The 26,674-nt window shown below is 54.7% G+C and overlaps 1 protein-coding gene and 2 non-coding genes across 4 annotated transcripts; 2 read left to right on the plus strand and 1 right to left on the minus strand.

Moving 5' to 3' along the window:
* Positions 1 to 275: 275 nt before the first annotated feature.
* On the plus strand, positions 276 to 16,755 carry RBM10 (RNA binding motif protein 10). Of its 2 annotated transcripts, none has more exons than XM_072626652.1 (24): positions 276 to 522; positions 2,697 to 2,826; positions 4,490 to 4,679; positions 6,181 to 6,378; positions 8,807 to 8,876; positions 10,181 to 10,254; positions 11,733 to 11,819; positions 12,621 to 12,681; positions 12,776 to 12,952; positions 13,043 to 13,203; positions 13,305 to 13,402; positions 13,481 to 13,568; positions 13,933 to 14,122; positions 14,210 to 14,364; positions 14,453 to 14,576; positions 14,749 to 14,840; positions 14,930 to 15,094; positions 15,193 to 15,342; positions 15,431 to 15,496; positions 15,580 to 15,765; positions 15,864 to 15,938; positions 16,035 to 16,138; positions 16,230 to 16,359; positions 16,454 to 16,755. In XM_072626652.1, exons 2-24 carry the CDS (start codon positions 2,810 to 2,812, stop codon positions 16,577 to 16,579), a joined length of 2,784 nt encoding a protein of 927 aa, XP_072482753.1. In that variant the 5' UTR covers positions 276 to 522; positions 2,697 to 2,809; the 3' UTR covers positions 16,580 to 16,755. The 2 variants fall into 2 exon arrangements, with proteins under 2 accessions (XP_072482753.1, XP_072482754.1); XM_072626653.1 differs by having other exon boundaries at positions 354 to 522; positions 13,043 to 13,200.
* Positions 16,756 to 24,645: 7,890 nt separating this feature from the next.
* On the plus strand, positions 24,646 to 24,717 carry TRNAE-UUC (transfer RNA glutamic acid (anticodon UUC)). The gene has a single exon. It is a non-coding gene; the product is annotated as a tRNA-Glu (tRNA).
* A 538-nt stretch (positions 24,718 to 25,255) lies between these two features.
* Positions 25,256 to 25,327, minus strand: TRNAE-UUC (transfer RNA glutamic acid (anticodon UUC)). Its single transcript has one exon. It is a non-coding gene; the product is annotated as a tRNA-Glu (tRNA).
* Between the last annotated feature and the right edge of the window lie 1,347 nt (positions 25,328 to 26,674).

Consider the following 26,674-nt stretch of genomic DNA (forward strand, 5'->3'; position numbering starts at 1 on the left):
CTGGAATCACGTGAGGCGGGACTCCACCTCCTTCCCCCATGGACGTGGTGCAGGTTCGGCCAATCGCCACGCCCTCTGTGGAAGCAAGGGGCGGGACTCGGCGACTCAGCGCGGAGAATGCTCGGGAGGGGGCGCAGCAGCCCAACGGAGCGCGCCGGGGCCCGGGCCGGCCCGGGCCGGCTCGCGCCTGGGCTGCTGGGCCGGGAAAGGGAGGGGCGGGGCGAGGGATGGGCGGAGCTGCCGCCGCCGCCATCTTCGCTTGGTAGTTTGGGGCCAGCCAGGGGGAGGCAGCAGTGGGTTGCCCTGGGGCGGAGAAAGGGGAGAAGGAGAAGGAGAAGGAGGGCGGCGGCGGCGGGGGCGGCGGCAGCTTCGCCGGAGTCGTAGCCGCGCTTTCCTGCGGGCCCGGGCCCGGCCCCACTGACGGCGGGCGCGCGCGCGCGTGCCCGCGAGGGAGGCGGTAGCAGCGGCGGCGGAGGCCGGGTGATGTGCCCGAGCCCTCGCCTCACGGTCCGGACCCGGCAGGTGAGCGGGCCCGGCGGGGCTCGGGCTGGGCCGGGGACGGGGGAGGGGTCGGGGGCCCCGACCCGGCGGCGGCCACGGCGCCGGAGGCCCCCCGGGGGTGGGAGTGGGGGGGTGAAGGGGGGGTGCGGAATAGAGGCCGAGTCGCCGAGCGGGCGCGAACCTGAGCGAGCGTGCGCGCTCCCGGCGGTGGCGCCGCGCTCCTCTCCCCCTCCCCTCCCCCCGCCGTCTTTTCCCTCCTGCTCCCCCCTCCCCTTCCCCCAGCCCCCTCCTCCCTCCCCAGAGGCTGCGGCCGGTCTGGGGAGGATCAGATGGATGAATGACAGGAGCAGGCGGCTGGAGCGGGTCCAGATCGGGGAGGGCAGCTGGCATGGCCGCTCCTCTGGCCCGCTGGCCCTGCCATGTGCCAGACCCTGCCCCCGCGGGGCCCTTTCCCCTAAGCCCGGCTAGGGCAGCGCTGTACCTTGGGGGGCCGGCCAGGGCAGAGGTCAGGCTGATCGGGGGTGCCCCAGAGTGGGCTGCTCTGGCCCTGGGTGCCCGTAGCTGCTTCCTACCCCTTGCCTGGCGGCTTTTGAGAAGCCCCTTTATTAGCCTCACCTGCTGGGCGTAGGAGAAGACGAGGCAGCAAGGCCTTCAGCCCCGTCTCTGGGCCCCTGCAGTCAGGGCAGCTGAGCCTCTGTGTTTTCCGACAAGTGGAGCTGGAAGGAAAGTGCTGTGTAAACTTACCAGCTGAGCTCTGGAGGCCTGAGGGGTGAGGGCCATTCAGGACCTGCCTAGGGGGCGGGAGAGGGGATTGAGGGCAGAAAGGAAGGCACCTCCCAAGGCCAGGTGGCCTTTGCTCGCCCCTTTGGGCCACACCTGGCAGCACGATGGGCCAGGCCTCGGTCTTGTCCTCATAGAGTTCCCAGTCCCATGTGGCCCCAGGTTCTAGGGCAGCCTTCTCAGAATTCTGGCTTTACAGAATAGTAATAACTGAAAATAACAAGGGAGGGTCCCCCCCCACCCCCCAGTCTGGCCATGGAGCCCGGAGTTAAAAACCCCTGTTGTTCCAGAGGGGACAGGTGCCGGAGTTAAATATGTTTTGAAGGACACACAGGGGAGGGGTGCACAGGAACCTTCCTCCCCCACCAGAGGCAGCAGTGATCCTGGCCCTCACTCCAGAGTACAAAGGGGCAAAGCATCCAGATCAAGGAAAAGCAGAAAAGACTTGGGGGCCAAGGCTGAAGCCAGGGAGGCAGCATGGTGGCCTTGACCTTGGACTCTGGCTGTTCTTGGCAGCTGGGGGGCCCTGAAAGTCATATCCAATATTTCTCAGGCCTTTTACAATTCATTCACATGGACCCACACATCCTCCCCAGCAGCCCCCTGAGGTATGGAGTGCAACTAGTTCTAATCATCGTTTTATACAAGAGCAAACCAAGATGCAAAGATGCTTGGATGTTCTCAGCCAAGATACAGTGGCAGCTCTGGCTCTGACTCCTCATATCTCTCTCTCTCTCTCTCACTCTCTCTCTCTCTCTCTCTCTCTCTCTCTCTCTCTCTCTCTCCCTCCCTCCCTCCCTCCCGCCTTCCCTCCCTCCCTCCCTCCCTCCCTCTCTCCCCCTCCCTCCCCCTCTCTTCCTCTCTCTCTCCCCCTCTCTCCCTCCCTCTCTCCCTCCCTCTCTCTCTCCCTCTCTCTCCATTTCCCTCCCTCTCCATTTCCCTCCCTCCCTTTCCCTTCTCTCTCTCTCCTTTCTATCTCCCTCCCTCCTTTCTCTTTCTCTGTCTTTCCCTCTCTGTCTTTCTCCATCTCTTTGTCTCTCCATCTCTCTCTCCCTCCTTTATCTCTCTCCCTCCTTTCTCTTTTCTTTCTGCCTCTCCCTCTCCATCTCTTTGTCTCTTCATTTCTATCACTGCCTCCTCCCTCTCTCTCTCCCTGTCCCTCCCTCTCTCTCTCTCTCTCTCTCTCTCCCTCCCTCTTTCTCTCTCTCTCCCTCTTTCTCTCTCTCTCGCTCGCTCTCTCTCGCTCTCTCCCTCCCCCTCCCCCTCCTCCTTCCCACTTTCCCATTCTGGAGACAATCCAGATTGACTGCTGCTAGTTCTCGTTTTCTTCCCCTGTACCAAGGGTTAGGTAGCCCGCCCTGCCTGGATGGGCTCAGGCTGCCCCTGACCTCTCCTTTTTCTTTTCTGTCCCTCAGATCCCTCACGGGAGTTCTTGTGCAGGCTGGCGGAGCATGGTGGCAACAGCAGGGCTGGTGGCAGCTGGGAAGTGAGGCGGAGCCATCGGCCCAGGAGCAGGCCACCCCCAGACATGGAGTATGAAAGACGGTGAGACTGGGGAGAGGGCTGTCCCAAAGTGAGAATCCTTTGGGCCCTGGCAAAAACAAGGGGCATCTTTTCCCCTTGATTTTTCCCAAGGTTGACTTTGGGTTTTGGCTGGAGAGGGGTAGGGTTCCAAAACTGAATGATCTGGGATCATAATATTTTTCTTGGAAAGAGATTCAGAGACCATGTGAGATAGTAAGGTCTGATCCTGGCTACCCCCCATTCCTGAGACTTCTTGGCACTGGGCAGTAGCTATCTTTTCTAGAAAGCTCTTTGTACCCAGACAAGCCACCTTGGGCCAGTGCCATCATTCCCCCAGGATGCTCCAACACAGATGACAGGGCTCCGAGGAGCTTGACTGGGCCTTGAGAGAGAGAGGGCAGAGCAGGAGGCAGCAGTGCTGTGTGTCAGCTCCTCTGCCTGTCCCCAGCTGCCTTTGGCTACATGGGCATGTGATGGCTCTCTTTAGTAAAGTAACAACAGGAGCAGAGAGGTTTTGATGAGCCCCACTCAGATCTCCCTGGAGCCCCCGTGCCAGGATACCCCTGTCCAAGGCTGGCTCAGCCTGAAACTTTTGCTCTGGGTGGTCTCAGTCCCTTCATTTACCAATTCTTCTTGTGCTCCGTAATCAAGAGAGGCCCCAGATTCAGGACACAAGGCCACCCTCTTCCAGGGCTCTGAGTTCAGGACCCAGACCTTCAGGTAGCTCTGCCCATTTATAAGCAGGAAGAACAGGGTTGAACAGCCAGTTCACTAAGGAAATTGCTTCTCATAGTCTTTGCCATGGCTGGCATCAGCATTTGCCGCTCCTCAGTAGGCTGTAAGCCACACAGCCTCTGAACTCTGTGCAGATGATAGCATTGAGTAGCTCTCAGAAAATGGGTTTTCTCCTGCCTGGAGTAGGCAGGTGCCAGCTGGGGTCTCTTTCAGGTTTGCAGAGAGGTATGTGGTGCCTGGATCTCTGTTTTGTAGACAGTTGAAAGGCAGGGATTCCATGCCCTGCCCAGCTGTGAGGGTCATCCAGAGGTGGGAGTCAGAGCGCAGCTCCTGACCCTAAATTCAGTGAGCATTCTCTCTCTGCTGGTTCCAGCCAGGACCTGGGTTGGAGCCTCCACCATTCTCTAAGCATTTCTTTTCTCATCTGTAATTTTGGGATCATTAGTCCTTGACATTATCTGTCACCCTCAGAGGGCCCTAGTAAAAAAAGTCTCAACCCCTCTGGCACCCAAAAAGCTGCTCTGCTCATTTCGGCCCCTACTGAGCCTGGTAGGCTAGGGTTCGACCTCAAGCTCCACTGGTAGAGATCCCTGGGCCCAGGCCACTAGTTTCTCCCTGGCTATTCCAGGTAGGGGCTGGGCTGGGTTGCACCGGGTGATTTCAATTTCCAGGCTCTGTCCTTTTCCCAGTGAGCATGTAGGATGGCCAGCTAGCTGACTGTCTCTTTAAGGAAACGTATATCCTGTCCCTCTCCCAAACCGGAAGAGGAGTGAGCCTCATTTAGGGATGAGGGGTGGGCCTGTAGAGCCCTTTCAGGAATGGTGGCTTTTGTGCTAGAACCAAATTTGGACCTAGGTTTCTGCGCTCACCTTTGGTCTTCCCTGCCCACTCTAAAACAGAGCCTCAGCTTGAGGGCTTCTACTCACCTGGTGCTGTGTCCCCTCTGTAGAGGTGGCCGTGGAGACAGGACTGGCCGCTATGGTGCCACTGACCGCGGCCTTCAGGATGACGGGCTGGACAGCCGGAGTCAGAGAGATCACGATTATCGGGACATGGATTACCGCTCCTATCCCCGGGACTTTGGCAGCCAGGAGCCCCGCCATGACTATGACGATTCATCAGAGGAGCAGAGTGCAGAGGTGAGTGCTGGGCCTGCTCCAGTGAGGCTGTCTGACTTCACCCCCTCACCCGACCTGACCTGCCCCCCACCATACCCTTTGGGCCCTTTCCCAGCTATCTCTGAAAGACTTCTGGCAGGGGGGATGGCGGGGGGAGTGGGAGTGGGGAAGTTGAGAGCCCTCAGCTTCTCTAACTTTGCTTTGTGTCTGTCACTGCCCCCAGGGCAGGCAAGGTTTGTTCTTCCTAACCTACCCACCCAGAATACCCAGAGCCAAGTTAGGGGGCAGTACTCTTCCCAGGGGTCAAAGAGTCCTGCATGTGTATGATCCAGAGCGTTGTCTGGGACTCGAAGCTGATGAATAGTCTTAAGTCACCAGCCTTAGGCCCTGCCCTCAGGTGACCCTGTTTGTGTCCTTTCATCCCAAGAGGTGGGCTATGCATGGACCTCCTACTGTAGGGAATACATGGGAGTCTAAGAGCAAATGCCCCAGCCCCGAGAGAGCCCTTAAACCCTTTTCAGGCTGTGCACTCTGCTATAGGAGGAACTTTTAGCTGAAGGGGAGAAAAAGCTCTGTCTTTGGAGACCTCTTAGCCTGAAGGAAAAGGCCTGATCTCTCTCTCTGCCCCCACTAAGTGAGGGAATGTGTCATTTGCCGTGAGCTGAGCATTGGTCTGTGAGGTTTTTTGCAGGACAGTCAGACCTAGGAACCTTGACTAGGGAGTGGAAGATTTGAGCCCAGGGGCAGAGAAGCCTCTTTGGGGTGGGGATTTTTTTCTTCTTGCTCTCATCTCAGAGAAGGTCTTAGCAGGTTTTGACTTACTTGTTAAGGCGAGAATGTGCTCATGGGGGGTGTTAAGGAAAGGAGCAAGGCAGAGGGATGTAGGGCCCAGCTGATGGCAAGGAGAGAGCCTAGCCTTGGGAAAGGCTGTGACAAAGACTCTCCGTAGGCCAGGCCTGGACTGGGCAGAGGTGGCAGGTGAAGGCTTGCTGTCTGTCCTACTTTCTGAGGCAAGCCTGTCTTCCATCCTGCCTGGGCCTCAGCTGGATCTTCCTCCCTCCTTCCTGGACTGCTAACCTGGCTTTCTGGTCCTGTGATTTTTGGGAGTGGGGTGGTAGAACCAATGGTTTCTTGGGTCTTGGCAGGGACAGGGCCTCATTTGTCAAGCTTGTACTACTGTTTCTGCAAGCCTGTACCACCTTTCTGTGCTTGGGGCCAAGGATGAAGCTAGTGTTGGTGATTTGGTGGCCTGAAGGCTGGTCCTTGGTGCTCTGGAGATGTTGGCTCTGAGCTGGGGGCCTTGCTGTGCCTGTTTGGGAAGTGGGTGCTTCTCCTCTGCCCCTTGAACTGCATCTTCATCTCCCACCTGCCACCAGAAGAAAAGAAGGGCTGGCATTCCAGAGGTGTGGGGAGGGCATTGGGCCCACAGCTTGAATCCCTGCAGGCCTGACCTGGCTTCACTGGACTCCAGACCCACAGTGGTCTGACCACCTGGTTTGTCTCATCCCCTTCTGTCACTCAGGATTCGTATGAGGCTTCCTCAGGTTCAGAGACACAGCAGCGGAAGCGGGACAGCCCTACCGAGCCCCTGGGCTTCCCCGGAGATGGGGACTACCGTGACCAGGATTATCGGACCGAGCAAGGGGAGGAGGAAGAGGAGGAGAAGGCCAGTCACATCATCATGCTGAGGATGCTGCCCCAGGCAGCCGCAGAGAACGACGTATGTGCCTTTGGGGCTGCGCTCTGTCCCTCCTGGACCCTTAGGCTCAGTCTAAGTGAAGAGTGAAGTTGTGAGGGATTGGGGGGGGGGGGGGGGACAGCCAGAAACTGGCATGAGCCTTGAGCCCTAGGCCTCCTAGGAGACAGGAATTCAGTCCCATCCTTGGTGCCTCAGTCCACCCAGTGCCAAGACCCAAGATCCTCCCAGGTATGCCAGCACCTCAGAGAACTGGGTAGGACCTGTCTGTGAGCACACAGCTGACCAATCCCCACCCCTGTGCCTCAGTCTTGCCAGCCCTTGCTAGAGTCCAGTGTCTCTTCTGCCCCTCCCCACAAGGCAGCCTCCTTGTCTGAAGCTGTCTCTGCTGTCCTGCTTGAGCCTTGGGCTTTAAGCTCAATCAGCTGTCATCCAGTGGCATCATCATGGATGATCTCTCTTGTATCTACCCCTCCATCCCCTCCTGACTCTGGCTGCAGCCTTCTGATGGATCTCCAGTCTCCTCTGCCTGGCTGGGCCTACGGGCATCTTCATACAAGTCAGCTTTCAGTAGATCCTGCCTCTTCCCCAGAGATGGGTCCAGTTAAAGCAGGGTTTCTTCACCTTTTCTGTGGCATGGAAACCTGTGGACCCTTTCTTAGAATCGTGTTTTGAAACGCATAAAATAAAATACAGAGAATGACAAAGGAGACCAAAGGTCCGTGAAAATAAAGATGTGATTGTTTTTCCTGTCCATATTCTTGGACCTCTGAGTTGGCGTGATAAAGCATCAGTCCCAGGATGGAGGGTCAAGTTCTTGGGCCTGGCATCAAAGGCCCTCTGGGGCCCACTCTGGCCTCACCTGGTCTCCAACTGGTTTGAACAGTGACTTTTTTTTTTTAGGCCATTACACTCATTTCTTTTTTCTCTTCTCATATGATACTGATTTCCTCACCTTCCTGACCCCCGCTCTACCCTGAGCCCTTCTTCCCTAGTTCTAGCAATGGCTCATCATTGGCCCATCAGAGCAGGAGCTATTGGGGGACACCCACCCAGTAAACACTTCTCAACCTGACTCCCATGTGCCAGCCCCCCGGCCCCTTCTTCCTCTGAGCCATCTCCTGTCATTTCTCTGTTCCCTGCCCTACTGTCTTCCATCCCTCTCTGGTCCTGGATCCTCCTCCAGAGGCTAGAACATGACCTTATTTCACCACCCCACCATCCACTTTAATTCTCAAACTACTTATTTTGTGCTATGGGCAAGATCCTGAGAAAAGAAATCTGACATGGATCCCACTGTGAGCTTATGTTCTAATTTGAGGGAGGGGGAGGGAGGTCCTTCACATGTGCAGCTGTGCCACACCAAGGACTGGGCCTAAGCCCTTTAGGGGACAGGAGGCCTTCAAAGGAACTTCAGACTAAGATGGGGCCAGAAAGAAGATGAAAGAAGAAAAGACCAAGGCAGGATGGAAACAGGCCGAAGGGGAATAGTCTGAGAAAGGGTTGGAGTCTAAATGTGGAGGGAACAAACGGGACCATGGAGGTGATCTCCGGGATCTCCATCATTCTCTAGATGAGGGAAATGAGGCCTAGAATTCCTGGATTCCCAAGCCAGTCCTCTTTCTACCTACTCCACATGCTGCTCACCAAAGAGTAGCCAAGTGACTGCAGAGTTGGGAGCGGAGGAGAGAGGAGGAAGCAGGAAAGGGGGGCCATCTTGTGGGGAGACCCTTGCTGGGGCTACCAGCTACTGGGTACAGCCACCATCCATCGCCGTGAGAGGTTTTCTGGGCTATTTGGCATGGAGAAAGAGTGGAGAAGATGGCATTCCTTGGCTAAGCCTCCCAGTACCCCCAGACTGTGGGTAGTGGGGAGCTCACTAGGGCTTGGCACTGACAGGCCCTGCCAGCAGCTAGCTGGAAGCTGGGGGATGATTTGACACCTCATGCAAGACTTTTGGCTCCTCTAGCACCCTCAGGCCACTTTCTCCAAACAAATCATTTTCTTAAATGCATAGGGTGGCAAAGAAAACCAATTATATTGACGTGCAGCGATCAAAATATTGCAAGAACAAAGTTTGTGGTCCCCAGGTTGAGAACTCAAGCCAACTTGTGTTTTTTAACTCCACAAAAAAGAAAAGGTAGAATGTGAACTGCAGTTTGTCCTCCCCCTTTCCCCACCAAAGCTGTGGCTGAGGAGGTCCTGTCTTAATGACCTCTGGCTTCTGACCTTTTGTAGCATGAGGTCAGCACTAGCCGCTGTTGGATCGTATTTGAGTTCCGGCCCAGTGGGTCTCCGTAGCCCATTCGTGGTCCCTTCCTTCTGTCTTGAGACACCGGTATTACCAGTCAGCTTTGGCTCATTGGCGTTTGCTGAGAATGTGGCCTTTCTCTCTCCATCTTCGTGGCCCAGCTGGGCCTCCTGATGCCTCCGTTCTGTGCCCTCCCCATAGATCCGGGCCCAACTGCAGTCCCATGGGATCCAGGCTCGGGAAGTGCGGCTGATGCGGAACAAGTCTTCAGGTGAGCTCTTGTTCCCAGGGCCACTCCTTGCTGCTCTTGGCCAATGCATCTCTACCTTCCTGCCCCTTCCCCTTTCCTTCCCACCTGTCCATTGAAACTGAGATCACCGGCTGCTTTGCTTCTTTCCTTCCCTCCTCCGCTGGGGCATCCCGGAAGTTGGTGCTGGTCTGGTGGGGGAGGGGATAACTTTGGTGGGGCCGACTCCCTCCCTAGCCTGGGGACTGACCCTAAGCGTCTGAGATGGCGATTTTCTCCCTCTTCCATGCCTACCGTGCCCACCATCCCCTTCCTCCACTGATAGCCTGTGTCTTGAAGTCCAGATTAGATGGCACCGCTTGCCTGTCCTGGGAAAGGCTTGGGGGAATGGGAGTGGTGTTCAGTTCCACTGAGGGGCTGTGACTTGCTGGCCCCAGCCCTTTACCGCAGGCTGGAGGTTTGGATGAAAGATGTCAGGACCAGCGGCCGAGGCCCTGAGGCACCATGGGGCGCCTCAGCCTGGTGGTTCCTTTTTTCCTTTCTCGGCTTTTTCTCTCTTTCTCTCTGCCACCATCCCCCTTTCCTTCTCACCTACTGGTTCTAGTGCTTCCTGAGATACAGCTCTCCCCATTGACCTTTTTGGAAGGGTGGGGAACCTTATCAAGGCCTCTCTTCCCATGTACCCTCCTTCAAGGCACGGAGCCATTGTCAGTCAGTTTACGCCTTAGCCTGGACAAATTGGGACATGGGGAAGCTAAGTCCACAGCTAACCCTCTCGCCTTGAGTTGCAGCCCTCAGGAGGCCCTCACCTCACATGGACTTGGGTACTGGGGCTGCATCTGCCTTGACTAGAGCTTCCTTGGTTATGTCTGTTCCCAGTTCCCCACTCCCACCCCCAAGACCTGAACCTTAGCTTTCCTGGGAGCATCTAATGGGGCTGAGGGCCTCCTGCCTTCCAGGTGAGGTACTCTTTCGTTTGTTTTCTGGCCGCTGTTCTGAGCCACTTGGAACCTCCCAGACCGGCAGAACTTAGGGGGCATCCAGGCCCGGGGGTCTCTGGAAGCCAGGGGCCAGCTGCTCCCTCCAGAGAGGATCAGTTTGGTTTGGCCCCTACTTTTCCCTTTAGCCCAAGCTGGCAGTGCCCTGAGCCCCTGTGGGCAGTTCCAGCCTATGCTGTCCCCTCTCCTCCAGCCCTGGCCCTTCCCGCCATTCTTCTCTCGTCCCCCTCCTACCTCCCCTGCCCCGCCAGTCCCGCCCCTAGGAACACCCACCCGTTGTCTCCAGCTGTTGACTAACCCACTGCGTCTGTATCTGAATGCTGTCTCCAGGTCAGAGCCGGGGCTTCGCCTTCGTCGAGTTTAGTCACTTGCAGGACGCTGCACGATGGATGGAAGCCAATCAGGTTGCTTTGCTGCACTTGGAACCCTGCCCCCCCCCCAACGCACACACCAGTACTGCCTGGCGCACGCCCACGGGCGCCGGCCGCCCGCCCAGGGTTGGCCCCCTGCCTGCCCCCTCTCTTGCTGCCCTCCTCAGTCCTGGCTTCCCCTTTCTTCCTGAGGAATCCTCTCCCGCCTCCCTGCCCCCATCTTCCCCAGTTGCTGAGAGGAAGGTGTGGCCAGGGATGTCTGGGAGTGGGGGTTGCCCTCTCCTCTGTCATTTCCCCACCTCCTTCTCGGAGCTGGGGCTGGGCTTACAGGAGTGGGGTCCCCTTCTCCCCCCGTGGCTCTTTCCAGCCCAGCCAGGGCTTAGCTGGTACAAGGAGGTTGGCCTTAAGGGACCACCTCCTTTTCTGCTCAAGAGCCATAAGCCACTGGCCCCCTCTTCCCCCAGTGGCCTTGGGGGGCTTCCTGAGGTTTTTGTTGGCAAGAGCTTGGTCTCCTTTCTGTGTGTTTGGATTGGCTGTTGGTTTTTCCTGCCCCCACGCTGGTACACAGGCACACATCCATGTGTGAATGCCCTCAACTCAGGCAGATGAGGAGGGGCCCGGGGTTGGGGCCCCAGGAGCCATTATCATGGCAGGATTGTTCGGTATAGGGCTGGGCACAGGTTCCTCGCGTGGCAGGGTGCTGTTGAAGGGACCCAGCTTAGGCAGGGCCAGGCTGACATGTGTCTCTCTCCCTCCCCCAGTTTTTTCTATCTTAAGGCCAAGGTATAACCTCAGGCCTAGGAACCACCCCTTTTCCCCCAGGAAAGTGTGAGGGACCCAGGGTCCCCTCCTAGCGCACTGAGCTGGCAGCCATTTGCCATATGGACAGGGTGCTGAGGAGAGGCTGGCATGGCAGGGTAGGGCAAGTGTGGCGGAGCGTGGCTCCTGGCAAGGGGTGTGCTTGTCTGGGCCTCGGCGGCAGGAGGTAGCTCTGGAGGCCAAGGCCAGGGCCCGGGCCTGTGGGGCCAATAGGCTAGTGTGGTTGATGGGCCGTGGGGGAGAAGGCCTCTCGGCAGGAGGTGCAATCTTTGATTGTGGCTGTGTTTTCTCTCTCTCTTCCTCTCCATGTTTCTGTTTCTCTCTCTATCCCTCTCTCTCTCTCTCTCTCTCTCTCTCTCATATCCCTGAGTGTAGCTTGGGTAGCACAGGGCCCCCAGTGTGGCCTGTGTTAGGGCCCATCGGTGTTGGTTAGACAGTGCGTGCCTGTTGGTGTGTGTCCACGCGTGTGCGTGCGCGTGTTTGTGTCCGGAGAAGCAGCAGCAGTGCCCGGGGGCCACACCCTGCGGCCGTGGCCTCCCTCCCTCCCTCCCTCCCTCCCTCCCTCCACTCCCTGTTGTCCTTCATCCATTCAGCTGAAGGGCTGGCTCACTCTCTCTCCTCCTGTGCTGAGGTGTGTGCCAGGCGCTGGCCTCCTGGGCTTGGGCCTCACAGCCTTCTGCTTTTCCTTACAGCACTCCCTCAGCATCCTGGGCCAGAAGGTTTCCATGCACTACAGTGATCCCAAACCCAAAATTAATGAAGACTGGCTTTGCAACAAGGTGAGGAGCCAAGGAGGGGGTGAGCCCTTGTCCTTGTACCGAAGCCACTCCCGCCCAGAACTCCCAGACCTTCACATGGACACCTCTGGTGAAATGGCTCCATTGCCTGTTGAGGCACATCCACTTCTCTGGGCCCACACTGGGACAGCTCACACTGGTTGAAAGGGTTGGGTTACAATGACCCCAAATCCTTCTCTTTCTAATTCCCCCACTGCTCCTGAGTCGAAGCCTTCTCCCAAATCACTTGCTCCACTAGCGAGGGGTGCCCCACTGCTTCCCTCATTAGTTTCTTCATTTGACACTCCTGAGACTAGCTCAGGGTAAGGGTCCACGAGGCTTCTGCTTTGGAGACTTTCTAGCTTTCTAGACCTTCTCTGTAAAACAAACTGACACCACTGGACTATTGAGATGACCTCAGCAAAAGTGGTCTTCTAGTGTCTGTGTGGCAGGTGAACCCAGCGCTGCCCTCAGCAGGGCAGAATGGAGGAGGACGCAAGGGAGAACTTAGGCCAGTCAAGGTTCACCGAAGTGAAAGAACCAGCTGTGGGAAACACTGGAGGGGCCTTGCCAGCCTGGCCTCAGGCTACTTTCTCTTGGGAACTTTTGAAAGTAATGGGAGCCAAGGAAGGGCATGTTCAGGCTGAGATTCTTGGAGGAGAGAGAGGGGAACGGGGTGCCAGCACCAATAGGCTGAAGTGGGGTGGATGGGGGCACCCAGAGGAAGCAGCGAAACCTCAGGAATGGAGGCCTTCTGTGCCTGTTTCCACCTCATGCCTGGCCTGGCCTCTGTTTCCTTTACAGTGTGGAGTCCAGAACTTCAAACGTCGAGAAAAGTGTTTCAAGTGTGGTGTGCCCAAGTCAGGTGAGCTGGGCCAGGAAAGGTGGCCCAGGGGGTAGTGAGCTGTACCACTCTCAGCGATCCCAAGTCCAGCAGCCTCTCCCCTTTCTTCTTCTAGAGGCAGAGCAGAAGCTGCCCCTGGGTGCACGCCTGGACCCACAGCTGATGCCTCTGGGTGGCCGGGAACTGAGTCAGGGCCTGCTTCCACTACCCCAGCCCTACCCTGCCCAGGGGCTGTTGGCCCCCCAGGCCCTGTCCCAGGGCTCTGAGCCCACTTCGGAAAACGCCAACGATAGTGAGTCCTGCCTGGGGGACCAAGGAACAGTGGGTGATGGGAGGGCCATGGCTGACCTCCACCCTGATACCCTTCTTTGCTGTCTCAAAGCCATCATCCTGCGCAACCTGAACCCCCATAGCACTATGGACTCCATCTTGGGAGCCCTGGCCCCCTACGCTGTGCTGTCCTCCTCCAACGTCCGCGTGATCAAGGACAAACAGACACAGCTGAATCGAGGCTTCGCCTTCATCCAGCTGTCCACCATCGTGGTGAGGGCGGCAGAGGGGGGCCTGGGGGCCCCCAAGGCTGGCAGGAATGGGTGGCAGAGCACAGCCCTGGCCTGGGGCCTGACCCTGCCTTCTCTCCACAGGAGGCTGCTCAGTTACTGCAGATTCTCCAAGCTCTGCATCCTCCCCTCACCATTGATGGCAAGACCATTAATGTGGAGTTTGCCAAGGGCTCCAAGAGGTGAGACCACCCCCTTCCCTCTGAGTCTCTGCTCCTGCTCTGGGCTTCTGTGACCCCTGTGTACCTCCTCTCCTACAGGGACATGGCTTCCAATGACGGTAACCGCATCAATGCTGCTTCTGTCGCCAGTACGGCCATCGCCGCTGCCCAGTGGGCCATCTCCCAGGTACTTCTCATGCCGCCCACCTCAGACCTAGAACTTGGGGTGTCTCTGGGAATTCCACACAGGCTGAACCAGCAGGCTTAGTTGCCAAAGGGAGGTATGAGGCCATTTCCTTTCTCCAGCTGAGAGTTCCTCCGGGGGCCCTGGGTTGAAATCCTAGCTTGTGTGACCATGGGTAAAGCACTTGGCCTCTAAACCTCCATTTTCTGCCTATCTCATGAGGAGCCACTAAAGAAATGGGAGGCGGCATCACTGGCCTGCTTATCCCCCAACTGCAGTGGCAGGTACTGGCATCCCATTCACAGAGGCCCAGGGCTCTGCCCAGTGACCAGTCCCTCACCTGATCATTCTTCCCACTATCCTACAGGCGTCCCAGGGTGGGGAGGGGAGCTGGGCAGCCCCTGAGGAGCCGGCAGCAGACTACAACTACTACCACCACGATGAACCCTACTGTGGTCCGAGCAATGAGGCTGCCCTATATGGCCACAGTGGCTACCTGAAAGGTGCTGCCAAGGCCTTAGGTGTGGCTGGCAGCAAGGGAGACCCTGCTGGAGCAGGTGAGATCCTTGCATGGGTGTTGTCAAAGTTGGGGGCAAGGAACAAGACTCAGCCCTGACCTCAGCTGTGTAACTACCCCTTGCCAGGTACTGAAACCACCTTGGAACCTTGTGTACCCGGTGTTGATGCTGTGCCCCTAATCCAGGCCTTTCCCCATGCCCAAGCCAGTGCCATGCCCGGCATTTATCAGCAACCAGGGGCTGAGGGGGCCAATACCCAGGGAATGGTGTCTACCACCCAGGTATGTCATTGTGGAGGGAGAAGTGGGGCATGTCGCCTATAGGCACAGAGATGGAGCTGTCCTGCCCTGTCTTTCCATCTCCCCCCAGGCCCAGCCCTACACAATTGTGTCCCCTGCGGTTTTGAAGGCTGAGCTTCTCAGCCCGGCCCAGCCTAGTTCCGCACCCCCACCTACTACCAGTCCGGCTGCCCCAGACTCCTATGGCCAGTACCGTGAGTACCTGCTAGGACTAGACTAGAATTTCCTTTGGGCTGTCTGCTCCTTTTCTCCGTGCTGCCCCGCCCCCCTCCGCCCCCCCCACTCCCCCAGCACTCCAATACCATCCCCAGGCTCCAGACTCTCCAGGGAAAGCAGCCTGGCATGTTCCTCTCCCCTGTCCCACAGCAATCCCTGATGTCTCCACCTACCAATATGATGAGACATCGGGCTACTACTACGACCCACAGACAGGACTGTACTATGACCCAAACTCTCAGGTGAGTAATGGGAAAGGGCTTGGAGGGCTGAGGACTGGCGTGTGGCCTGGGGATATCACATCAGCCTGGCCTTTCTCCTCCCTCGTCAGTATTACTACAACTCCCAGAGTCAGCAGTACCTTTACTGGGATGGGGAGCGGCGCACCTATGTCCCTGCCCTGGAGCAGGCGACGGATGGGCACAAGGAGACAGGGGGAAGCTTAAAGGAAGGCAAAGAGAAGAAGGAGAAACACAAGACCAAGACGGCCCAGCAGGTACAAGCAGCCTGGCCAGTAGCGAGCTCGTGACTGCAGTCCGGCCTGAGGCCCCAGAACCGGGCAGGCACCAAGCTTGTTGTATCTGCTCCCTGCAGATAGCCAAGGACATGGAACGTTGGGCCCGAAGCCTCAACAAACAGAAGGAGAACTTCAAAAACAGTTTCCAGCCCATCAGCGCTCTGCGGGAGGATGAGCGGCGGGAGTCAGCCACTGCTGATGCTGGCTATGCCATCCTGGAGAAGAAGGTGCTCTCCTGCCCCTTCCCCAGCCCCCTTGCATGTTCCCAATTCCAAGGCCAATGGTGACCCCCGTCTGTCCTGTCCCCTCTCTCAGGGGACGCTGGCCGAGAGGCAGCATACCGCCATGGACCTGCCGAAGCTAACGAGCGACGACCGCCTGGTGAGGAGGCCCTTGGGTGGGATGGGCATTTTCCCTGTTGGGGTCCACTCAGTGGTGCTGAGCTTCCCCCTCTGCCTTTGCAGAGTCCACCCCGAGGGCTGGTGGCCGCCTATAGTGGTGAGAGTGATAGTGAAGAGGAGCCAGAGCGGAGCGCTGAGAGGGAGGAGAGACTGACAGACTGGCAGAAGCTGGCTTGCCTGCTCTGCCGACGCCAGTTCCCTAGCAAAGAGGCCCTGATCCGCCATCAGCAGCTTTCTGGGTTGCACAAGGTATGAGCATCAGGATACCTGGGTTGAGGCCAGGGAAGCTTGGGGGTTTGGGGTTGAGGACCAAGGCACAAGGTTCATCCCATTCCCCACTTCCCTAGCAAAACCTGGAGATTCACCGGAGGGCTCACTTGTCTGAGAATGAGCTGGAGGCCCTGGAGAAGAGTGACATGGAGGTGAGGCCTCTCTCCTGGCTGCCTTCCCATCATCCCTCCCTGCCCCATTCTTGCCCCTCCCCCTGCCCTGACTAGAGGCTGTTCCCTCTGCCTCAGATGAAGTACAGGGACCGGGCAGCAGAGCGTCGGGAGAAATATGGCATCCCAGAACCCCCAGAGCCCAAGAAGAGGAAATCTGGGGCTGTGACGGCCGCCACTGTGTGAGTGCTCTGTTTAGGGCCTGGCACGGCCTGGGGCAGGGGACTGTTTGAGCCACTTCTCATTCTTTGCCCCCTTTACTCTTTCTTGCAGGGACTTTGAACAGCCCACCCGAGATGGTTTGGGCAGTGACAACATTGGCAGCCGGATGCTGCAGGCCATGGGCTGGAAGGAGGGCAGCGGGCTAGGCCGCAAGAAGCAAGGCATTATCACCCCCATTGAGGTGGGCCTGCCCCCCCCATCCCCTCCCTGCTGGCCAGAGCCCCAGAGCAGCTGGCCACCCCGCCCCCCTCACCACTGGCCCTCTGTCTTCTTAGGCCCAGACTCGAGTCCGTGGCTCAGGACTGGGGGCCCGGGGCAGCTCCTATGGCATCACCGCATCCGAGTCCTACAAGGAGAGCCTGCACAAGACCATGCTGACTCGCTTCAACGAGGCAGAGTAAACCCTGGGCCAGGCCTCAACCCCCATCTGGGACAGCCTTGGCCTAAAGGCCTAGCCTGGCCCTCATTCCCTCCAGCCTCTTTGTTTCTGTTCTTGGGAAGCCATGGCCCCTGCCCACTCACCTGCCCCCAGCCAACTCTCCTCTTCTTTTTCTAATAAAACCAGAAAAGCCCCAGACTTTGAGCTTGTGAGGTTGGTGGGGTCAGGCCTTGTCCTAGGTGCCACTCACATCGAGATCCTTGGCTCCAGGACTGGGAAAATGGCCCACAGCCTTCCGATGCTCTCCTGGCCCCAGCTGGGTGATCTACCAGGAGAGCGTGTGTCCCATGATGCCCATGGGAGGGTTGGGGAGGTCAGAACTAACCTTGGCTTTAGACAGAAGGCATTTTCGGGGTCATGTAGTCCGAAAGAAAGAAGTAGGTCTGCTGTAGGGAAGTCACTTGTCCAAGAGTTGCTGGGGGTGAGGAGACACCTCCATTCCCTTGCTCACATCATTCTGCCCCTCCTACCCTGTGAGGCCCGTGAGCAGGCACCACACATAAAAAGAAGGCAGCCCCTGGGTTCTCTTGAAGGACAGGACCAAAACATTCCCGGCAGCAACTGATACAACATGACTGTGGACAAGTCTCTTAACGTGGCCTTCGGTTTCCTCCTCCGTAGAATGTTGTTATCCCTTCTAGCACCAGAGCCACCAATTCCTGTTCCTCCCCCACACCCACACACACTTACCTGGCAAGGACTCTGTAGCCCATGGCTGGGAGGAGGGGATGGGCTGGAATTAGAGAGAGAAGAGACAGGGCCAAGGAGGCCTGAACAGCTGGGGACAGAGTACAGTTAGTCTGCAAGCGTTTAGGAAGCACTGGGGATACAAGGGAAGACCCAAATGAAGTTCCATGTTCCGTGATTCTGCTAGAACAAGGGCCGGAGGCAAAGGCCCGTCTCTCAGGACTTCTCACGCCATGAACATCGTCACCTTGATGGCTGATGAACAAGTGGCTGTTCCCAGACTGTAGGAAGGGCATGTTTAGCTCTCCCCTGAGCCCTCCGGATTCTCCCTGGGATCAGAAGACAAGAACTGGAAAGGCTGCTTCAACAAAATGGCTGATCTTGATTGTGGGCATTTGCTTGTTACACAGCCCTCCCACCTTCGTGAACCTCTTTGTAGCTTGTTCAACCAACCCTGTTCTTTGCCCTCACCAAGACCTCAGTATTTAGCCAGGCTGTCATCTCTGCGCTGGCTGCCCTCTCCTTCCTTCCCCATCTTAACCCCTTGGTCAGCTAGTTTAACTCTACACTGGCCTCTTGAATCTCTGGCCACATTATCCAGGCTCTGAACTGGTCCTGCCAAGCCTCAGTCTTGGACTGTTCCCCTCATGCGGTGCCTTTGGCCCTACGCTCTCGCTGTCAAACCCAAATCGTACTGCACGGCAAATTGCCAACACTGTCATTCTTAGTTGGAAGTCTCATCACAGTCCAGCAATCCTTTTATAACTCTTTCCCACTGTGACACTTCCCAGCCTGCCATCCCATTAACTGAGAGTTTGGCCATTCAGGGAGAGCTCCCTTTCCTCCCCGTCCTTATCTCCCATCACCCATTCCTGTCAAAGCCATCTCCTTAACCCCATTTTGCATGAAGAGCTGACCCAGAGAGGACAGGACCTCCACATGGGCAAGTGATCCCATTCCATCCTGGCCCTCCAGCAGATCCCAGTCCTATCATCCCTTCTCTCACTAATCTGCAGTCTCACTGTCTACAGTAGGGAAGATACAAACATGTCTCTCCTATCCTGAAAAATTCCTTGATCTCTCTTCACTCATTCTCCCATCTCTCCTCACTTTGGTGGCTAAATGCTTGAAGTGATGGATAGAGGCCTCCTTCTGTCTTCTGACTTTCTGCAGTGTGACCCCCTGCCTCATCACTGAAAATGGAATTAACTCTCCAAAGTTCAGAGTGATCTCTTAATAGCCTTTTCTCTCCATCGCCATTGCCGCTCCATATCACCTTCCTCGGTACTCTCTTTCCATTTTTATCTGTCTGCTCCATCTCAGTCTCTTCTGCTGGATCTTCATCCAGGTCACATCCACTAAACATGAATGTCCACAAAGGCTCTGTCTCCCTCCATACTGTTTCCTTGGAAGATTTCCTCGGCTCCCGTGGATTCAGCTTTCATCTTTTTCACCAATTTCTGATGCTGGGCCTCATGCTGGTCAATCATGGCCAGACATTTCCAGCATGTGACAAATTGGGTCAAGTTAGGTCCAGTTGCTAACCCTGCTAACAAAATATGGCCACCCCTCTGAGTGGGCTCCCTTAGTTCTTCCTATACCCTTAGCCTTGGTGACTTCCCATGGGGGTTTCACCTCTTCCCTTAGACTGGTCCCAGACTGCTGAAGATTGCCAGATTGAACCAGTCTTAATACTCATCCTCCAGTCTCACATGTCCCTCCACCTGGCTGTCCTGTAGACCAGTGATGTCCAACTCAAATAAAAACCGATCCCTGTGAGCTACATGTTGACGTCTTTCTCTTGTTAAACATTTCCCAGTTCTGTTGTAATTTGCTTTGAGCTACATGGGCCTTAAACTGGGCATGTTCAAAACAGAACTTTGCCTCTTACCTCCCTTCCAAACTCCCCTGATACCATCAAGGTTGCTACCATCCTCATCCCTCAGGCTCAAAACCTAAGTGGCATCTTTATTTCCAGTACCAATTAGTGAGCAGGTCCTGTCCTATTTGCCTTTGTGCCACTTTCTTCACTGCAGCCACCCTTGGCACTATGGTCATTCCTGCTTCAAGTCACTTTCCATTCCACCTCTTACTCATCCATCAAATTCCTGTTACCTCCAGGCTCAAATATGAATTCCTCTGTTTGGCTTAGAAAGCTTTCCATGACCTCACTCCCATCCCCACCACAGATTCCATCTGACTGCACCATCTTTTTCCTTGGCTCCTTCCTCATTTCCCCCACCTGGCTTTCTTGGCTTCCCTTAAGCTCCAGCCAAAGTCCCACCTTCTACAGGAAGCCTTGCCTGACCCTTTTCCATTCCCAATGCCTCCCTTCTGCTGAGCAGCTGCAACTTAACATAGACCTTGAATTTGCATGTTGTTAGCCGCATTTGACTGGGTTGGCCTTTCTTTGTACATCCATCCCTTAAGACAGTCCCTGGCACAGAGTAGGTGTTTAGGAAATGCTTCTTGACCACTCTAAGTATGCAGAGGGCCTACACAAAACACTGGAGGCTACGTGTGCCTAGTTACTGCCTGGTGCTCAGTGTAGGACCTGAGCATTCGATAATCATCCCTTCCTCTTGTTCCTTTTTCTGACCATGTGTAGTGAGATCTCCGAATGCCAGCCTCCAAGGGGGCTTGGACATCATCACGCAGCCTGATGGTACACTAGCTTTTTTGACCACCCCATTGCTGTCCATGCATAGCAAGTGTGTGTTCCACCAATAGTCTACTCCTGTCTCCTCTTGTCCTCATGAAGATTTTTCAACACCCAAATGTACCACTTTTTTGTCCCTATTAAATTTCATTTTATTAGACTGAGCCTGTCAAGATCTGTGGGCATCTCAGGTGTTGTCCAGAACATTTGCTACCTTTTCCAGCCTGATGTCTGCTAATTTGGTAAGTCTTCAGTCAGTCAACAAGTACAATTGCTAAATGTCTACGAGGTGCTCAGCACTAGTAAGGGATCGATGAACAGAGGGAAAGAATCCAAAATCTTGAGGACCTTTTGCACTGACACGTATGTAGATAGATAGATAGAGATACATAGATCAGTTATAGAGAAGAGGGAAATTTTTAACCCCTGAATAAATAGGGAAAAAAAGTGGTATGAGACTAAAGAGATGGATTTTTGCCAAATTAAGGAGTTTTTCATAATGCAAAGCAGAGCAGCCCAAAGCTAAACGGAAGAATCATCTTTTTTTTTTTTTAATAATGTTCTCCCCCTCCCTCCCCAAGACAGTGTGTAATTTGATATAGGCTCTACATATACATTAACATTGAACTTATTTTCACATTAGTCATATTGTAAAGAATTAGAGCCAATAGGAGAAACCATGAGAAAGAAAAAACAAACCCCAAAAGGCCCAAAAGAGTAAACAGTCTGGTTCGCTCCGCGTTCAGACATGGGTCTTTTACTGGATCATCATGAGTTCTCTGGAGTTGTCTTGGATCCTTGCATTAGTAAGAGCTAAGTCTATCAAAGTCAGTCCTCACACACTGTGGCTGTTGCTGTGTACGATGTTCTCCTGGTTCTGTTCCCTTTACTCAGCATCGGTTCATGTAAGTCATGCTCATCATTTCTTACAGCACAATGGTGTTCCATGACATTCATACACCACAACTTGTTCAGCCATTCCCCAATGGATGGGCATCCCCTTGATTTCCAGTTCTTGGCCACCACAAAGAGAGCTGCTATAAATATTTTTGTATCTGTGGGACCCTTTTCCTATTTTTATGATCTCTTTGGGATACAGCCCTAGAAGTGGTATTGCTGGGTCAAAGGGCAGGCACAATTTTATAGTGTATTATAGTGTGTTTGCTTAGAATTCAGTTCCTTAATCACCTCCAAAGCCATCACGTTGCCCTGATCTCTCCATCTTGTTCACAAGGAGAGCCTGAGAGCCTGGCCAGTTCTCTACTGAAATCTAGGAAGGCGCTGTTGACAGCTTTCCCAGGCCAACTGCAGCAGCAATGATGACAATCACTGTGACTGATGCAGTTTATTCAAGTTAATACATGTATTTCCATGTGTTACATGCTTTACCTATGTTTTTGAGTTAATCATGTGTAAGACACATCAGAACAGGCTCCAGTGGGGCAGTAGGGCCCTGGACAGAGGGAGCCCTGCATGAGTTGGGGAACCAAGTGGAAAATAAGGATTTACCCCATGCGTTGTAGGGGCATTTCAGGCAGAGAGGGCTGGTAAGTAACTGGCAGGATAAAGGCACCTTTAGTCCTCAGCCTCTCTCGAGATGCCAAAAAGTGAGGCTGGGAAAGCTCAGGTTTGCCAAGGCACAGAAAAGTTCCACCCACATCAGCAGACAGAGAGACTGAGGGCTTAAAGAACAGGCAATTGAGGAGAGAATGCTCAAGTGCTTAGGGCGGGCACCCCAGGTCTAAATGAACAAGGGCAAGGCTTGAGGGCCTGGGGCCAAGGAGGCAGGGCTTCAGGGAGAATGCAGGGCTTTGGGCCCCTTGAGGAGGTTGAAGGTCACAGCATAGTGTCTTCACCATCCAGGGAAGGACTGAAGGCACAGACCCCACCTAGTGCAAGTGAAAGTGAGGGTAGAGGTTGGTGACACCCAAGGTCAGGGAAAGGAGCCCAGTGGCTAGATGACTTGTCTACACCTGACTGAGCTCCGAGCACAACCCCTTCTTCTCCTTTTTTCTCCCCTGCCCCAGGGTTTGGCTAGCTCCAAGCTTTCCCTTTCTGTCACTTTGTCTAGTCTCCCTCACCCCCACCCTAGTTTCCTGAGAAAAGAAAGAGGGTCTTGATAGCCCCTGTGACCAAACTTCCAGTCAGTCACACTGCCTCAATCCCATGAGGTTATCTACCTTGTTCGGTTCTTTGTGCTCCCCAGAACCAAGATAACGGGACCTGTTCCTTTGCTTGGGCTGTTTGGCATAAATGGAGGCAAATCTGTGATCCTTTATTGACAGGCAGTATGTACCTGTTAATAAAAGGTTATCTCGCTTGGAGAATTGCCTCAGTTTATCCTTTTGTTAAATTTCAATTGTGACAGAAGGAAGACTGAGGAAGGGGACACAAACATTGTTTCTTTGACAGTATTCAAGGGCTGCTGATTAAGCCCTTCAGGGCCAGGGTATCAATGATGGATGGACTCCATCCTCAGAGACCATATAGTCCATTGAGTGAGAACAAATTAGACAAATAGGTGGGATGCAAGGTCAGAGGTAACGAGATCAGATGGGAAAAGCTGAGGACCGGGAGCTTAGCCTCATTTCAGTGATGTCACACAAGGCCTGGCTGGGGCTGGAGAGGAAGCTCTTTCTAGCCACAGGGGAGAAGGTTTGGGAATGCAGAGGCTGCCATGAGTAAGGTGTGCTTTCAAGGTCAAGCCAGCAGTGCAGTAGGCTCCAGTTCTCAGGGATCTTGAAGGGAATGCGCTTCAAAGGCTAGAGCCATGAGGTGGACGGCAGCGGGGTCCTTGCCCAAAGGACAGCACAGTTGGAGCCCAGTTCCTGTGATTCCAGAGTGTGTTCAGCAGGCAGGTGGAACCACAAGGTGAAAGGCCAGGTAGGGGGCAAGAGGTAGGAGCAAGAGATGACTTGGCTTACCAAAGGTAGGTGTTGAGAGAGAAAAGAGAATAACTTAGCATACAAACTGTGGGGTGGGAAGTAGGAGGAGAGCCAAGAAAAGGCAGAGAAAGATGTGATCACTGGCAGAGAAAGAACAAGGCCTGAAGAAAGGTAATTTGATCCCAGGCTTCGAGGAGAGAGGCCTCAGATCCAGGACAAGAGAGGTCAGCTTGCATCCCTGCTCATACCACACACCTGGGCAGCTGTTCAGTTCTGGGCTTCAGAGTTTCTGAAAGAACTTCATAAGCTGTCAAGCTCTAGAGGGTGAAGGGTCATAGGAGATTCAAATAGGGAAACTGAGCCCTTGTAGTCTGAAGAGGGAAAATGGCATGAGTCACATGGAGTGCGCATGATGTTTGACTTAGGAACAGCATGGGCAGATGTACAGAAAAGCTGCTGGAGGAGCTGAGCTTGCCATGTGAGGAACGTCCCCCCAGGAGGTGTTGTACGGAGGATCCTTGCCCTTGTCCATCCCAGAGGACCAGCCCCAATGACCCTCAAGATGTGAGAAACTTGTCTTTTGAAGATCAGATTAAATGACACAACATTGGAATCTCAGTATTCCCAGAGTCCAAGCCCAAGCCATTGTCTGCCATGCAATGGTAGTGCTCCGGGAGTAAAAGATAAGAAGCTGGAGGGAGAGGGGAGGACAAGCTGGGATCCCAGGGCAGGAAGTAGAGCCCCAAGCCCCTCGGCTGAGGCACAAATCTTGCCAATATAAAGGTGCAGACATCAGGGGCTATCTTTTGAGAATGACCATAGATAGTAGAGGCATTGAAGGCCTAGGGGCCACAAAATTGGCATTGTACCAAGGACAAGGAAGCACAGTCTGCTTGAAGGGCACTCTGCCTCAGCCACTTGACCAACCCAACTTTCTCCCAGATAACCTCCCAGATCATGTGGATTTGCATCCTGACTTTGTCCCTTCTGGCCTCAGTTTCTTCATTTGTGACAGGCAGGCATTGGGGAGCATGATCTCCAGCCTAATATCCTGACTGTTTCTGGGCTCTTACCATATTCCAATCTTGGTCAGGTGGGAGCAGGGGGGGACTGACCAAGGAGGTGAGTCCGAATGTTGCTCCTGAAGCAGGCCCAGAATGAGGGCTGATTCCCATGAATCAAGAAATCATTGTTCTACAACCAGTGTGGAAGGGCATTGTGGGAGCCCAGAGAGAAAGCATCAAGGACTGGCTGTAACCATTAAAGCCCAAGTATTCAACATATATTCCTTTCTTCTCCCAAACTGCCCTTAGGGCACCATGTTTGAGGCATTCTGAGCTCCTTTTCAGCCATTGTCACAAATGGGGCCACAAAGAGTCAGGATTCATCGGCATTGCCAGCATCCCCCATCAGATGGTGAGCACCCAGAGGGCGGGGCCCTTAGCAGGCTAATTAATCAGTGTGGCCTTAATCAGCTCAGGCCAGAGCCATTTGAACTGGGGCTTCCTGAGGTCAGGCCCAGTTCCCAGTGGCCTGGAGTGCTCCAAATGCCCTAGGGAGGCAAGGATGGGGGGGACCAGAAGGAAGGGAGGAGGGCAGAAGGGAGGGAGGGAGCCAGGGAGCCAGGACGTCCTGTCACTACTAGTCCAGCAGGGGGCGCTGCCGAGCCTGGGCCCGGGCCTGTACTGTTCTTTCACTGCGGCACCAGCAGGAGGCGGTGCGGAACCTGCCGCCTACACGAGCCAGATTACTCGAGTCTTTATGTATCTTCTATATGCTGCTCAGGATCGTTATATTTCCCATATGGTCTAGCGGTTAGGATTCTTGGTTTTCACCCAGGCGGCCCGGGTTCGACTCCCGGTGTGGGAAGTGTATGTTTCCAGTTTTGCTGTTGGGGTTGGGGGGGTGGGGCCGTGCTTTTGGAGGTGGGGCTCCACTTTCCTGAAAGGTCTACGTGCCTTCACCTCCTCCTTCCGCGCTGTCAACGTTTCTGAAAGCCGGCCCCGGCCCTGGGCCTGCTTTTTCCACTCTTTCACAACAACCAGGGCAGGAGGTTGAGAGCAACGCTGGCCCATTTTACAGATGAGAATGTTCCAACGAGGTCGGCTTGACTGCAATGTTTTATGGCCTTGGACACGTCTTAGGCAGCTTGCTTCAATTCCCAGCATGAGCCTGGGGTGGCCTTCTTTTCCTGCCACCCCTTCTTTTCTCCCGACCCCAGTCCGGACACGCGTTCTGCCTCAGTTACCCTTCCTCCAAGAAGGGATTCTCTGGGTTTCACCTGCCCCTCTTTTTCACCTGGACCCAAGCTCTACTGCGCCGCCAGTGAAGCCTCAAAGTGGGGTCCGCCCCGGGTCCTCCCAGGGGGGCTTGGATGCCTCCGAAAATAAAAAAGTCTAAAGCATCTTTCCCATACCGGGAGTCGAACCCGGGCCGCCTGGGTGAAAACCAGGAATCCTAACCGCTAGACCATATGGGAAGGTGGTGTGTTATGTCGGGTTGTGTATGTAGTGTTTTCTATAGTGCTGTGATTCACAACTCCCCCTACAGGTTCTTGGGTGTACTGTCACGTAGCTCCAAGGCCTGCGTCCACTGTTTCTTCAGCCTTCCCAACCCGAGCTTGAGGTCACTGAGGCCAGGCCCGGCCATGCGGTGATCCGGCGCCCAGTCGGGCCTTCGCGGGGCGCACCCAATGACAGCATTCCAGTCTCTTTCGAGCTGGGGCTCATCACTCCACTGCCCGACTCAGGGACACTAAAATAAGAAAGAAGCACCTACTATGCGCTAAGCGCTTTGCAAATATGATCTCATTGGACCCTCGCAACCCCGGGAGGCAGGTGCTACAGTATTCTCATTTTACAGAAGGGAAAATTTAGGCAAATGCACTTGCCCAGAGTGGCAGTTGGAATCGAAGTCTTCCTGTGTGCTGTGGTGTCCTCCGCATCTCATGGGAGGAGACATTGGTGTGATAAAGACCTGGGTGCGAATCCCTCTTTAGAATTGTCCTAACTCACTGACAGCTTTGAGACCTGGTTTAGCCCATCTGATGAGTATACCGTGATATGGCTGCAGCTTCTTGGTGCCACAGGTGAGTGGGGGGAACACCGCAGGTGAACAGCTCTGAAAACAGGTCAGCAAGTCCTGACATCACAGGCACTGGTCCCCCTGAAACACCGCATCGCACCCCCACCCCCTACAACCTTGTCAGCAACTTCTCCTCCTTTGTGATTCCCATGATACAAGCTTGTCAGCCAACACAAGTGTTGGCACCTTCCCCCTTCCTTCCTCTCCAAGGACTTCCAACTTCATACTAGGGAACACAAAACACACCAGCTACCCAACCCCCTCTCCCCCATGACCTAGGCTTGCTATCCATGAACTCCACAATACTTTCATTTTTTCAACCTTCTTAGTTACCTCATGTGGACTCCTCCCCAAACCATTTTGAACCCTCAAGACCTGAGAAAGGCCTAAAACCCCCAGGTTTACCAATCAAGAGAGACATTTTGGCCCACTCTGAGTTTAACCTACCATAATGCTTTGTGTTCTCTGGCATAACAGACATGCTTTGTTTTGCTCTCAGGGCAAACCCAAAATGCCCCTTCCTGTGTTAGCAACTCCAAGGCCAAATGAAGCCAAGCAAGTGCCTCCTCCTGTTTATGACAACCACAGTCCAAGTACTTTGAACCAGACAGCATCTTGAATAATGGGACTTTTTTTATCTTGGTTTTTTACGGACATATTATATTACATCATGATGATAAAAGGAACAGACATCCTGGATCCATAATTTCTTTTTTTTTTTTTATTTTGTAATGTTTAACAA

Source organism: Notamacropus eugenii, chromosome X, assembly GCF_028372415.1.
Source record: "Notamacropus eugenii isolate mMacEug1 chromosome X, mMacEug1.pri_v2, whole genome shotgun sequence".
Lineage (NCBI taxonomy): Eukaryota > Metazoa > Chordata > Mammalia > Diprotodontia > Macropodidae > Notamacropus > Notamacropus eugenii.